This window comes from Vulpes vulpes, chromosome 9 (assembly GCF_048418805.1).
Source record: "Vulpes vulpes isolate BD-2025 chromosome 9, VulVul3, whole genome shotgun sequence".
Taxonomy (NCBI): Eukaryota; Metazoa; Chordata; class Mammalia; order Carnivora; family Canidae; genus Vulpes; species Vulpes vulpes.
In genome coordinates, this window is record NC_132788.1 from 35,674,039 (window position 1) to 35,688,095 (window position 14,057).

The 14,057-nt window shown below is 34.5% G+C and overlaps 1 protein-coding gene across 14 annotated transcripts in view; it reads right to left on the reverse strand.

Moving 5' to 3' along the window:
* ZDHHC20 (zDHHC palmitoyltransferase 20) overlaps positions 1-14,057 on the reverse strand; it is a 78,710-nt gene that overhangs the window by 5,011 nt on the left and 59,642 nt on the right. For 3 of the 14 annotated variants that reach the window (XR_011994214.1, XR_011994213.1, XR_011994212.1), the window contains exons 9-11: positions 12,291-12,417; positions 8,047-8,136; positions 6,523-6,638 (exon numbers count right to left, since the gene is read on the reverse strand). Coding sequence is in view for 5 of the 14 variants with exons in the window: in XM_025996657.2 (XP_025852442.1) it covers positions 5,187-5,224; positions 6,523-6,638; positions 8,047-8,136; positions 12,291-12,417 (371 nt within the window). In the remaining 9 variants the exon portion in view is untranslated. Of the gene's footprint in view, positions 1-21; positions 3,709-5,146; positions 5,225-6,522; positions 6,639-6,982; positions 7,028-8,046; positions 8,137-12,290; positions 12,418-14,057 lie in introns of those variants that run through there. The other 11 variants (XR_011994218.1, XR_011994216.1, XR_011994217.1 and 8 more) reach the window with 10 other exon arrangements.

Sequence of the window (14,057 nt, forward strand, 5' to 3'; positions counted from 1 at the left end):
ACACCACCACCACCACCAAAATGTTCTTTCAGGACTTTATTTTGTTTATTAATAAAGTAAATCATTATTATGACTTTTGAAAAAAAAGCTTTAAAATGTTCAGCCTTCATGTTAATGTAGGTTAGGCCAACCAAAAGACAAAGCAAAGACTTAACATGAAGTCATGGTCCAGGATTACACTTATGAGAAACAAATACAAGACTTACAGTACTTGATAAGTAAAGACAACCAAAGTAAACTGTATTTCAAATTCGTGTCTATAAAAACATATTAAAGATTACTTGAAAATAGTGTCCATCTTTTCTTTGAAATGGGTATAGCCTCATCTGCAATCATGTACAAATATAATAAACTTGACTAATAGCTTTCTTAATCTTTTAATACAAATACAATTCCTTGCTTCTTTATGCAACCCAACAAAATATAAAATGATGTCATTAGAAAAATATGGACCTTTCTGAATCTATACTGCATTTTTAATTTAGATTGGAAAATACAGTTCAGATCATATGAAACACACATGGATTTCAAGCTTACATATTATATCTTACAAATTATTAGATATGATCTTTATTTTGGCTGAAATGCAAAAATATGATTAATTTCTTAGTAACAGATTATTTTAAAAATAGTTTCCATTGATAGCAGAGCTAGTCCTAGAACAAAATGTAAGCAAAACATATTTGTAAGTCACTGTCTATTCAGTGCCCCAAATATACAGATCCTAACACTAAGCCCTTAATATACATTTGCTTTAAAGATTATTGAATGGACATCTCATGTGTCTGATAATCTTTAATTTGAACAATCCTGTAAACATAGTCAGAATCTTTCTAAAAGAAATAAAATTCAAGTAAACATTGCATATTTGATTTAACCTAACCTTACACAGTTAAATTCACTTATGACACATTGGATCAAAACCATTCAATATGTAAAAAGGTTTTAAAAAATCATCCACACGTAAAGATGGAACTAAACTCTGTAAACGTGTTCGTGTTTAATAACTATTGTACTGCAGCTGCTCTTTGGTTTGGCATAGTTACACTGGTCAGATGCCTCAGGTACTGAATATTCAAGTAAATCTGTACCCAGGTAAAACCACGACTTTGTGGAATTTGTCTTTAATGGCAATGGCAAGACCTGAAATTCAACTTTATTTTCCTTACATATCATACCACAACTATTCAAAGTATTTGATGGACCAAAGATGTACTAGTACATTTTGAAGGCCTTCATTTGACCTTTTCCCTTGCAAAGAGCTGACAGAACTAGTCAATACCAGTTGAAATACCAAAGAGGCAGCCTTGTCCTGACTCCCATGCTGCGTGTAGGCCCTTGCTGAACGACCATTAATATGTATGAAAAAAACAGCCAAATATTTAGCGTTTGGGAAAATGTTGGCCATAAACTAAAGCAAAGGTAACTAAAGCAAGAAGCTTTAAGTGAAAATTTCTGGAAAGGTGTTTGCTATGCTATTAAAGATGATGTGAAATACAATCTAAAAGAGAAAGATATACCACCACAAAAGTGCCTGGATAGGTTAAAGGGGAAATTCTTGTTTCCTCAACTGTTAATCAGGTGCATGCAAATCCTTTGATCTACATGTAGAAATACTCACAAAAAGTACCAGAATAATTCTGAAAGTAGTTAAGTAGGTTTAAACATTCACAATTTCCTTATAATACACAAAATGCCAAAATGAAGTGATGTTTTGTTATCGCTTAGCTCTCATACTTAGAAGTTTTCTAGAGTCAAGATTATTAGGACAACAAAGTTGAAATAAAGGTACAAGGATCATTATAATAGTATTCCAAACTGTATTTTCAAAGCTAACTCATTCCTTTGGTTCAAGGGAAAAAAACATTACATCCTTTTAAAATCTAATATTAGTATAGCCAACATAATTAGACAAATCCACTAAGGTATCTGGAATAGTTGACTATAAAATTTATGCTACATTAGGAAATGACAGAGCTATCCCTAGCATATGTTTGGCACACAGAATATTTGTTTGATGAATGAAATGTAAGGTTACTTTTGCAAAATCAGGAATCAAAGAATGTGAGAGGTCATCCAGTCCAACTCATGCATAACACCCCTTTCTCCCCAGTTCCATTTACAGACAGGGAAACTGTATCAGTTGATATTTACAGATGTGGGTTAAGATTTCTCTCCACCCAATACAGGAAGCAATCAATTATTTTGATCTCTGTGTGTATATTTGACTAAACAAAGTAAGTAAGGAATAACATTTCTACCTTGTTTCTCCTTTACAGGATACAGTATTTTCCCTCAGAATTAATGCTACAATTTCTGTTGCTTAGATTGCATTTCAAGAGGAAAAGGGAGATGCAGGTCCACCAGGCAGACAGGGGCTGCTATTTAGGAAGTCGGATTTAAAATTCTTCAAGTAAGAGTGGAATTCACTGCTCACAGACTGGATACTTCAGTTAGAATTTCTTTCCAGAAAGCAGAAATTACACTAGGCAGTTTTACTTTTGTTCAAATTGCCTTTTAAGTCACTGTTTAAGCTGTTATAGGAATGCTGTAAAACATTTCAAAGTAATTTCCAGTAATCACCTAAACTGACATTTGAAAAACAAAGGATGTGGCATTCTAAATACCTTAGGACTAGAAATAATTTTTTTAAGACTTTATCTATTCATGAGAGACAGAGAGAGAGAGAGAGAGGCAGAGACAGAGGCAGAGGGAGAAGCAGGCTCCATGCAGGGAGCCTGATGTAGGACTCAATCCTGGTACTCCAGATCATGCCCTGAGCTGAAAGCAGACGCCCAACCGCTGAGCCACCCAGGCATCCCTAGAAATAATTTTTAACAGCTTACAATACCTGCCTATATTCCTCTTTACTTTTCTTCTAGCCACTGCCACTATTCTTACTGTGTCCAATATTTTATTTTGTCTCCCTGCCCATAAAAATACCCATGAAAGTTCAATAAAAAAGTAATTTAAAAGTAGAGGGAACCAAAAATATTTCCTATACTGCCAAGCTTCCTTTAAGCCTCGGGCACAACACTACATCACATGGTTGTATTAATGCTTAGAACTAAGCCATCAATGAATTATACAAATGTTCTCCATGCTTTAAATAATTATATTTAGATATCTGAATCCTTTTGAGTGTTATTTTATAGTTAACAATAAAAAACTTTATTATAAATGTTGAAAAGTATAAAACAGTAATTATAAGTTAGCAAACACCCAATTAAAAAAAAGTTATTTCCTTTTCCTTATACAGTACAAGCAAAAGTAGATGGATATTATTATTCACCTTCAGCCACCATACCGCCCTACATGTACTTCACATAAGACAACTTTTCAGCTTGTTTCTGGAGTGAAAATTTATATGGATACTAAGAAACAACTCTAATGTCAAAAAAATACATATGCCATGTTAACATGTGACTTGATAGCTCATACTGTAGCATCTCATAACAGCAAAAGTGTTATTTCCAAAGTAAAATGAAGTCACTTTTGTAGCAGTAAGTTGATGTAGCACAAATGGGTATATTTAGGATTAAGGCATCTTCCTGCTCTGGAGTAGTGCTCCTGTGGATCTGGCGATCTGCACAAAGGCTTCCTTCTTTAAAAAATATATCTTCTGTTATATTTCAATTATTTCATTCCACTGATCATTTTCTTCCAAATAAAACTGAAAATATCAGTCCATACTATGTTTTTATACACCTACAAAACCAGAAACAATTGAGTTATTGGTTAAAACTTGATTTTATATTTCGAAGAACAAGATTTATTAAATGGTTTTGTGGGCAAAGGTATAAAGCTGCTAAAATAAGATAGGAAATAAATATTTTAATAGTACTAATATTGTAATAACAAAGATTTTTATGAACAGTAAATAAGTGACATTGCTGACTTTCTTCCTCTGAAGCAATCAAGAGAGCGTTTGAAAAGATGTAGATTCTTACAGTTCTCCTTTAACTGTTAACTTGGATGTAATCTAAGGAGACATCTTGCCTACTCCTTCCTAAGACTGCGACAGGATATGGGGAATTACCCACAGCAACATTATTTATAGGTTGTTGAGGACTTTCAACAAGCATAGCATTATACATTATTCCACCCACGTTAAGAATCCTAGAGTGGGGCTATCCCACAACCACAGTTTTGGTTGACATGATCACATGATACAATCACCAATCATCTTCGGAGTCCAGCCTCACACAACCCCGACTGAGAGCCTCTGTTCTGATCCTGTCTAGGACTTAGGCTCTGGCTTCCAACACAGGCTTTGGGTTTTTTACACGGAACTGAATGCTAATGAAAAATGCTGAGCAAGGAAGCAGATGTTCCCCTAATTGAGATGCTAGAGAACTCTGAAAAAAATGAATTCTTGACACAGAGAAACTGAGATAATAAAGGGATGTTGTCTTGAATTGCTAAGTTTGTGGTAATTTGTTATGTAACAAAAGATAAGCAATATACATTATTAGGAAGACTTCAAAACAATCTCCTAATTGTCTTCAAAACAATCTGCCTAATATGTTGCTGAGTCACGGAGCTAGCTCTTTAGCAGTTTTTGTTCTAAAGCATCAGGAGAGACAGAGTTCACTTCATCTCCACAGTTCAACTTAGTTACATTACTCTCACTGCTGGTACTACGTTTATGTTTAATCTGTCTGGAATGTCTTTGATTGCTATTTAAATTAATTTCCTCTGGGTATTATCTCAGAGCTAGCCATATAGCAGCTGATCAGTGTGGTTGGCTACGGTAAACTGCTCTTTTGTTCTGTCTTTTCCAACTAAGTCACATCAGTGAACTTCTTCAGTCTTTTTTGCAGCCTAATTAGTCATTCTTTCTTAAACAGCTAGCAAGACACTGTTTACTGAAAAGATTAGTTGTTCACATATCAATCCACACCAGTTTTTAGTTTCTTAATTAATCTAACCATACATATTTACAAAGATTGCACTAGGAGTGGTAAGAAAAATGGGATTTAAGCAGCTGTTACCATCCAATAGCTTCTGAACTACCTATCTCTTCTGACCTAATTTTGCTGATATAATTAAAAGAGTTAAAAAAAATTGACTTGCAAATTGTTGGAGAGTACAAACATGCAAATAACTGCATTTGTTCAAGGAAATTACCTTTATACTGTCTTACCTTGTTCTTATTCAAATGATTAGTTATGAACAAGTGGTACTCAATTTTCTATTGCCACTGTAACATGGTTATTTGTCCCTGTAAGCACATAATTATATATGACAGGACAAAAAAAAGAAGTATTATGTTTCCGGCTAAATGGTAAAATTGATGATTACAGTAAAAGCAACTCTTATGTAAGCATTAAATAGACTTACGGTGTCAACCATTTATCCTCTTTGAGAACCCAGAAGTCAATCAGCACTAAGAGCTAAAAAATCTGGTTTTACGCTTATATTTGTAAAAATGTCCATTGGCTTTTAAAGATGTTCAGCAATAATTACAAAGCCCATGAAGGAATTTTTCCCTCGACCTATATGGGGTCTAATGGTCCTAATGAAGATTCTAATGATACTAATTCAAGAGAATAACTTAAGTGCTGCTAAAAGCCAAAAAGAAAAAACAATCAGAAATTCTGACAGTTTTCAAGTTTTAGGGTATTTCCTCCAAACCATTTTCCCACAGTGCAAGATGATGACAATGTTATTATTAGTGCTGATGAAAAACGCCACACATATATTTTAGATTGTAATGCCTATTAAGTGGCCAAGCTTTGTTAAAAACCCAATCTGGGGCAGCCTGGGTGGCTCAGCGGTTTAGTGCCTGCCTGCAGCCCTGGGCATGATCCTGGAGACTCGGGATTGAGTCCCACATTGGGCTCCCTGCCTGGAGCCTGCTTCTCCCTCTGCCTGTGTCTCTGCCTCTCTCTCTCTCTCTTTGTGTCTCTCATGAATAAATAAAATAAAATATTTTTAAAAAATAAATAAAAAATAAAAATAAAAACCCAATCTGGTTTGAAAAACCACTTCTGTCTTACCAACTGTTCTATGATGCATCTATAATTCAGGAAATGATTGAGTTATCAAGAAAAGGTTATAATATATTCAGTTTATTCTTTTTATACTAAGGCAGCAATGACTACAATGCATTTCTTATTTTTTAAAATTTTTAATTCTTATTTATTTTTGACTACAAAGCGTTTCAAAAATTATTTTCAAATAAGCAAAGTTAAGACCCTAAGAAAATAACCTTGTTTAAATGTTATTCTGAATAGTGAAGGCCAAAAGAAAGTTCTACATTGGAGGTAAAGAAATATGCGCCTGGGTAACAAAAGAAAATCCCACCTGTAAACAGAACAAAACATAGCAGTAGCCACTACACTTACTCTATAAAAGCTACCAATAATCACCGATGCCCCATTTGTAAGATATTTTATTAAAAAGTCTCACATAGCTTAGTATAAAATACCATGTTGTTTTAATTTTTCCACATTTGTTAAATTTGTTTGATCTTCATTTTAACCAGGAAAAGCACTGTTTTTAAATGACAAGTATTACCTGATCTGACAGTGCTTTCTTCAGATCCATTCTCTATCCACTGAGATTCACTGTCCAATAATCGGTTTTTTGATTCACTAAGCGGTTTGATGGGAAAGGGTTGATTTGAGCCAATACTGAAAAGAGGAAGAGGTAATTTAGTAAATAGTTTAATGCTCAATTAAGGACACTTTATTAATAAGCAGCAAATTAGTATTCCTTCTCCTAAATATGTGAGGGCAACTCATGAGATCTCAGCACTCTAAAAAAACCCTATCTTCAAAAGAAAAATATACCCCGGCCCCCAACTGAATGGCTCTTAGACCCAAAATCTATATTCCAACAGTGCCAATGAAAACAATTAGACAAAAGGAAAAAGCTTCAGAGGCTGGTGTGAAACTTTTAAAATGTGTTAATCAAAAGCCATAAGGTAGTAGCACAAGGTGAGGATCTATGTCTGTGGCCAGGACAAAAAAATTACCTGTCATTTCCCAAGTTTTCTGCTTTCTACCTCTGCAGTTTAGATCTAAGGGGAAAAAATGATTTAGTGATTTAGCGTAGACTTACTTTTCTTGCTAAGAGATCCAGGGAGGGAGGGAATGGAGGAACAGAAGGAAAAGGGAACTAGTAGTTCTTATGTACTTACTATGGGCCAGACACTGTGCTAGGTGCTTTATACATCTGATGTCAACCTTCACAATAACCCCTGGAGGTACATATGGTTATCCTCAGAGGTGGAAGCTCAGTCTCACCCAGTTTTAGGGACTTGTTTGGACTCACAATAAATGTTAGAGTTCTAAGGTCCTAAGACTGGAGGTTTGAAGGTCTATATTGTATTAATAGGCTGGCTTGGAATTTATAATCCCTCCTTCTCCACAATTTATTTCTGTCCTATAAAAATTTCAACTATTTTACTTTGACAGAAATATCTCTTCTTTAATATTTTATTTAAAATGAACTGTTTCTTTGAATTTATGAATCAGTTTGCTTGCCACACAAATGCTAAAAAAAATCTTTTTTTTTTTAAAGAAAAATCTTCTAAGAGGGATTTTTACATTTGTATTTCTGAAATCCTCATTAATATTATCTCTACACTGAAGTTTAAATCTGTTTATCAAAATATTATAGTGGATACTATGACTAAGTTCTTTGAAAAAAATGTAGCTGATATAAACCAAGGATCAAATCTTGAAAGAACGTTTTGTTTTCTAGAAAGATGTAGCAGAGTTAGGGTAGCCATGTTTCCTGGTTTGCCCAGACATTTCCAGGTATATGTGATTGTCCTGGTTCAACTATTAATAGTAAGCATTCTCTTTCTTACTCTTCAGTGTTCTGGGTGGATGATAGAAAGTATGGTTATCCTAAACATATTAAGTACATACACATTAGTCTCAGTTAAAAAAAATTACATAGAATTTCTCTTTCTCTATCTATGTTGACTTACAAATTATTACTTGTATTTATCAGATACATATGTATGACATGCACACACACACACAGTTTGCTTTATAACGAATAATGAAAACCTTAATGACAGAAGCACACCTTCTGGCATATTCATTCTGATTTGTAACAGAAGCTTGTTCTGGATCCATCCCCACAAGGCGAGTTGGAAAACTGCAACCATCACCCAAGCTGCATAATGAAAAATATCAGTAATAATTTAAATTGTATTAACTTAAATTAAGGTGGTCAAATTTAACAACCATTCTTCAAAAGCATAGTATAAAGAAATTATTATAACTTGTCATTTCAGAAAATAATTCTTAAAACTTTCTAATTTAGAGAGTTAGTAGCCTCATTGAAGAGATAAGCCTTCTTCTCATAATTTATGTATATTTTAAAACAATATCCAATCAATATCTAATCAACAATATCAATTAAGACTATAAAGATTATAATGCCTGAGGTGCCTGGTGGCTCAGTCAGTTAAGCATCTGCCTTTGGTTTTGGTCATGATCCCAGGGTCCTTGGACGCATTCCCACATCTGGCTCTCTGTTCAGTGGGGAGCCTGCTTCTCCTTCCTTCTGCCATTCCCTCTGCTTGAGCTCTCTCTTGCTTACTCTCTCCTTTCTCTCTCTCAAATGAATAAATAAAAATCTTAAAAAAATATATGCCTATAATAGATTATGATTATGATAGAGATTATGATACCTCAAACATAGGTATTCAAATATCTGGGAAGCTGGCTATTTAAATATTTGGGTAATTAAGATTATAATGCTTATTAAGATTATGATGCCTATTAAGATTATGATACCTCAAACATAGGTAATCAAATATCTAGGTAACTGACCTGCTCATCAGAATAATTTAAGACATCATAAAGGCTCAAACTGAAATTCAAGATGTTAAGTTCCAAATATTTATTCATTTGACAAATATTTATTAAATGCCCATGACGCCCTGGGTAATATTATCAGGACTAGGGATATAACAGTGAACAAAACAGAAGAAAAATCTTTGCCCTCAAGAAGTTTACAATCTAGGGATGCCTGGGTGGCTCAGTGGTTGTGTCTGCCTTTGGCTCAGAGTGTGATACTGGGGTTCCAGGATCTAGTCCCACATTGGGCTCTCTGCATGGAGCCTGCTTCTCCCTCTGCCTGTGTCTCTTTTTTTTTTTTTTTTCTCTTCTGCCTGTGTCTCTGCCTCTCTCTCTCTCTGTGTCTCTCATGAATAAATAAAATCTTAAAAAAAAAGTTTACAATCTAACAAAAAGTACAGACATATCTTAATTTCACATTTTAAAAGTACCAAAATTATGTAAAAAGGGACTTTCATTTCCAGCCAAGATGGATTAATTGGTAAATGTGACATTTTGTCATGAACAACCAGAAAACCGAACAGTATATACAAAGACTGTTTTCCAAACAGGCAACACAGAACTGTGGTCTCTGAAAAAAGAGAAACCAACCAAGTGAATCCCAGCTTTCTGCTAGGACCTGAGCACCACTAGGGGAAAAAAAGTAGAACAAGGTAATCTCATTGAATTGAGGTGACAGAGATGGGTGTTTCAAGAGGCTGAGGTGGCTTGAGTCTACTGGACAGAGCTGAGGAAGAGGGAGATATGCAAAGAAAGGGCTATAGCAATGTGTACTGCATTTTACTGGAATGTTTTGATGAATGCTAAGCTTCACATATGATTCTAGGAAAACAACAAATGGGAAGTACTAGTTGAATAATTCACAGAGCTCCTATCACACTAGAAGGTATTTAAATCTGACCAGCCAGACTAGAGAAATCTTACTGAACATCTGGATTCTGTAGACACTCCAGGTGGCTCGCACCTTTGCTGCAGTGCTAAACTTCCCTAGAATAAACACCAAACGTGGCCTAACAAAGTTTAAGACAGCCTCAAAAGGACCAAGCTAAAACACAAGTAACTGCCAAAGAAGACAGCAAACTTTAATATACAGAATTCAAAATGTCTATCCATCTAATAAAAAATTACTAACATGAAAAAAAAAATAAAAAAAAAATAAAAAAAAACAAAAAACCCAAAAATTACTAACATGAAAAGTAGCAGGAAAATGTGATCCACAACTAAGAAAAAAATGGTTAATAGAAAAGAACTAGAAATGACTATGAAAACTTGAAGCAAATACTTAATTTTTAAAAAAGATTTTATTTATTTATTCATGAGAGACACACACAGAGAGAGACAGAGACAGAGACAGAGACAGAGGTAGAGAGAGAAGTAGGCTCCCTGTGGGAAGCCCAATGTGGGACTAGATCCCAGAACCCTGGGATCACACCCTGAGCTGAAGGTAGATGCTCAACTACGGAGCCACTCAGGCATCCTGAAGCAAATACTTTAAAATAGTGATTATAAATATGTCTGTGAATTAACAGGAAAAAGACGTATATATAAGAAGAGAAATATAAGATTTATATATATAAAAAAGGACCACCAAACTGAACTTTTAGAGCTAAACAATAAAAAACAATGTAATATCTGAGGGACACCTGAGTGGCTCAGTGGTTGAGCATCTGCCTTTGGTTCAGGTCAAAATATATATATATATATATATATATATATATATATATATATATATATATAATCTGAAATTAAAAAATCACTGGATGAGCTTAACAGCAGAGCAGACATCATAGAGGAAAAGATCAGTGAACTTACAGACATAGCAATAGAGACTATCCAGACTTTAGCGGATAGAGAAAAAAGATGGGGCCTGGGGGAGTAAAGAATGGCAACGACCTACGGGTCACAATCAAGCAATTTAACATATGTATATTTAAGAGTGCCCCAAAAAAGTCGGTGGAGGGAGAGCATGGTTAGACATGATAAAAATTATTTAAATGTCTAAAATAAAAATTATAAATTCACAGATCCAAAAAGCCTAATGAACCCCAGAGAGGATAAACACAAAGAAACCACACCAAAGAACATCATCAAACTGCTTAAAATCGAGATAAAGATAAAAAAAAATAATAAAGGTAGCCAAAGGGCAAAAAAAGACACAGTAATTTATAAAGAGTGGAATAAAGACAAAAGAGAGGCTGATTTCTTATCAAAAACAATGCAAGCCAGCAGTTAATGGAACAACAGCTTAAGAGAAAGAGGAAACAAAAAACAAAACCACTAAACATTGAAATCTCTGTGTAGAGAAAATAATCTTAAAAAATACTAGTCTGTGCTCTATCTAGTCAGAGTGGAAACCCTCATATTATAGGAGATGATAAAGTACACAGGAGAGATTGATGCACTTAAAGATACAGCAACAGGATCTATCAAATGAAACACAGAAAAAAGACTGAACAAAAAATGGCCAGTGTATCAGGGAGCTGTGTTCGAATACACAAGTAACTGGAGTCCCTGCAGTAAATGGGGGGAGGGTGGAGATGACAGAATTTAAGTATTTAAAGAAATAATGGTTAAAATACTTTCCAAACTTGGTGAAAGTTATAAAATCCATTCCAAGAAGCTCAGCTAATTCCAAGTAAAAGAAACATGAAGAAAACTATATACCAAAGCACATCATAATCAAACTGCATGAAACTAGTGCTAAAAAGCATGTCTTAAAAGCATCCAGTGAAAACAAAGACACATTACATACACTTAAAAAAGAATGACTGTGAACTTCTTGTCAGAAAAAATGTAACCCAGAAGACAGTGAAGTAATATCTAGAATTATATGTCAAGTAAAAATGTCTTTCAAAAGTGAAAGCAAAAAGTTATTTTCAGACAAAAATATAGGAAATACAGCTCAACATTTATAAATATATCATTTGAATTTCAAATATTTTTAAATTATTTTTTATTTTTTCGTTTCTGTAATGACTTTGGTATATAGGTGGCCTAAGAAGGCTGGGAATCTGGGAGAAAAGGAAACTATGAATCATCTCAAGCATATACTTTCATTTAAATTTGAAGTTAAAAATTGCATTACATGTTGTCTTCTTTTAAGACACAACAGAATACATAACCTGTGACAGAATCTTTGAAGATACAGCTAATAAACATAAATTCTTATGATTCTCTACTTCAAACAACATATTTTCATCTTCAAGGAAAAAGAGTGATTGCTATTTTTATGAATCATCTTTTCTTCCTACTTTCCATTCAAATATATACCCAACCTCTCTTTGGGGAGTTAAATAAAAAACACAAACAATAAAATATTTTATATAATTAAGACATTCTGAGTTTTCATTCTCAAAACTCCTAAGAATATCACTATATACTGTGTTCTCTAAGTCCTAAGACATTGAACCAGAGACAGACTATCACAGATTCTATAACTTCTGAGACCTGCATTTTATAAATTACCTTGAAAATATTGGAAGTAGCCAGTATTTCTTTTCATCACCAAAGACTTGTCTCCAATTTTTACTGCATCCAAGAGAAAAACCATTTCCATCAGGTCCATATGAAAATGTGGGTGAGCGGAATGATTCTGTTATATGTACATATATATATAAAAAAAAAGTTAATCTAATTAAATATTATACAAGGATGGAAAGTAGCAATTTTCTTGCTTTAATCTTTGATATCAAAATTATATAAATATAATTTAAAATAAGTAAGATATTGTAATAATTAAAAGATAAGTTTCTGAGACTTATTTGGGAAAAAATACCACCTATTTCATCAGCTTTATAAAATGAAAATTTGAAAAAAATTCTTTTATTACTAAAAATCTACGTGTGTTCACTGTATCTCACCTTTTTTTTTTTTTTTTAAGATTTACTTATTTATTCATGAAAGATACAGAGTGAGAGACAGAGGCAGAAACATAGGCAGAGGGAGAAGCAGGCTTAATGCAGGAAGCCTGATGTGGGACTCGATCCCAGATCCTGAGATCCCAGTATCACGACCTGAACCAAAGACAGGTGCCCAACCGCTGAGCCACCCAGGAGTCCCATGTATCTCACCTTTTAAAAAGATATGCTATCTCCTGCAACTTCACTCATTTATTACTTATGAAATTCTTTCTATGTACCGAATGGTATAGTACCAGGTGTTTGAGATCCAAAGGTAAATTAGGTGAAATCCTTAGCAAAGAACCCTCAAACCCACAAAATCTAACAAAACTGCACTTTGATAGAGTTTTATGTGTCATGGGGATGGTGGTATGTGAGCATGATCTTGAACAACAAATGACAGATAAAGAAGCAGATGGTGATGAGAAACCATTATTTCAAGTTTGGCTGTTAAGTGAGAGTGGGGGCTAGAGAAAAGTACACATTTCACAAGAAAAAGGTTTTTTTTAATTCAAAAATACAATGCATTTTAGCATATTTTATAAGCTAAAAATAAGAAGCCAGGGAGAGAGAAATTGCGAAAGGTTGATGATACAGAAAAGTAAAAATTTATGGAAGAAAATTCTAGAAGAATGGGACAACCTCTAGAAGAGTTCTAAAGATTAACCGTAGATTCCAGAAAAAAATTTGTCCTTAGAAGTTACAGGCAGAATGACAATGATGAGTTTGTTTTTTATTTTTTTGTTTTTTTTTTATTTTTATTTATTTATGATAGTCACAGAGAGAGAGAGAGAGAGGCAGAGACACAGGCAGAGGGAGAAGCAGGCTCCATGCACCGGGAGCCAGACGTGGGATTTGATCCCGGGTCTCCAGGATCGCGCCCTGGGCCAAAGGCAGGCGCTAAACTGCTGCGCCACCCAGGGATCCCCACAATGATGAGTTTGAAAGGAGAAATGTCTGTATGAGGTTATAAAGGGGAGAAAATAAGAACTTCTAATTTTTTCAGAAACAGGTGGCATGACTGCCAAATAGAGTAGAGGACCCAAGTGAGGTGGTGGCATGACTGCCAAATACAGTAGAGGACCCAAGTGAGGTCTGAGACTTTAAATGTGTAGGTGCACCAATCACTGTGGGAGTAAGACTGCCTTCCACAGCTTTCTACAGCCCCAGCATACTTGTGGGTAAAGTGGAGAGCTAGACTAATCCAGGTCATTGTTAAGCAACTGAATTACGGGAGAAAGCCAGGGCAGGTATAGTGTGAGAGCGCTGTCAAGAGTTGGTAAAGTCTTCTGTTACAGGATCTAGAATCAAAAAGGTGAGAAATGAGACCAAA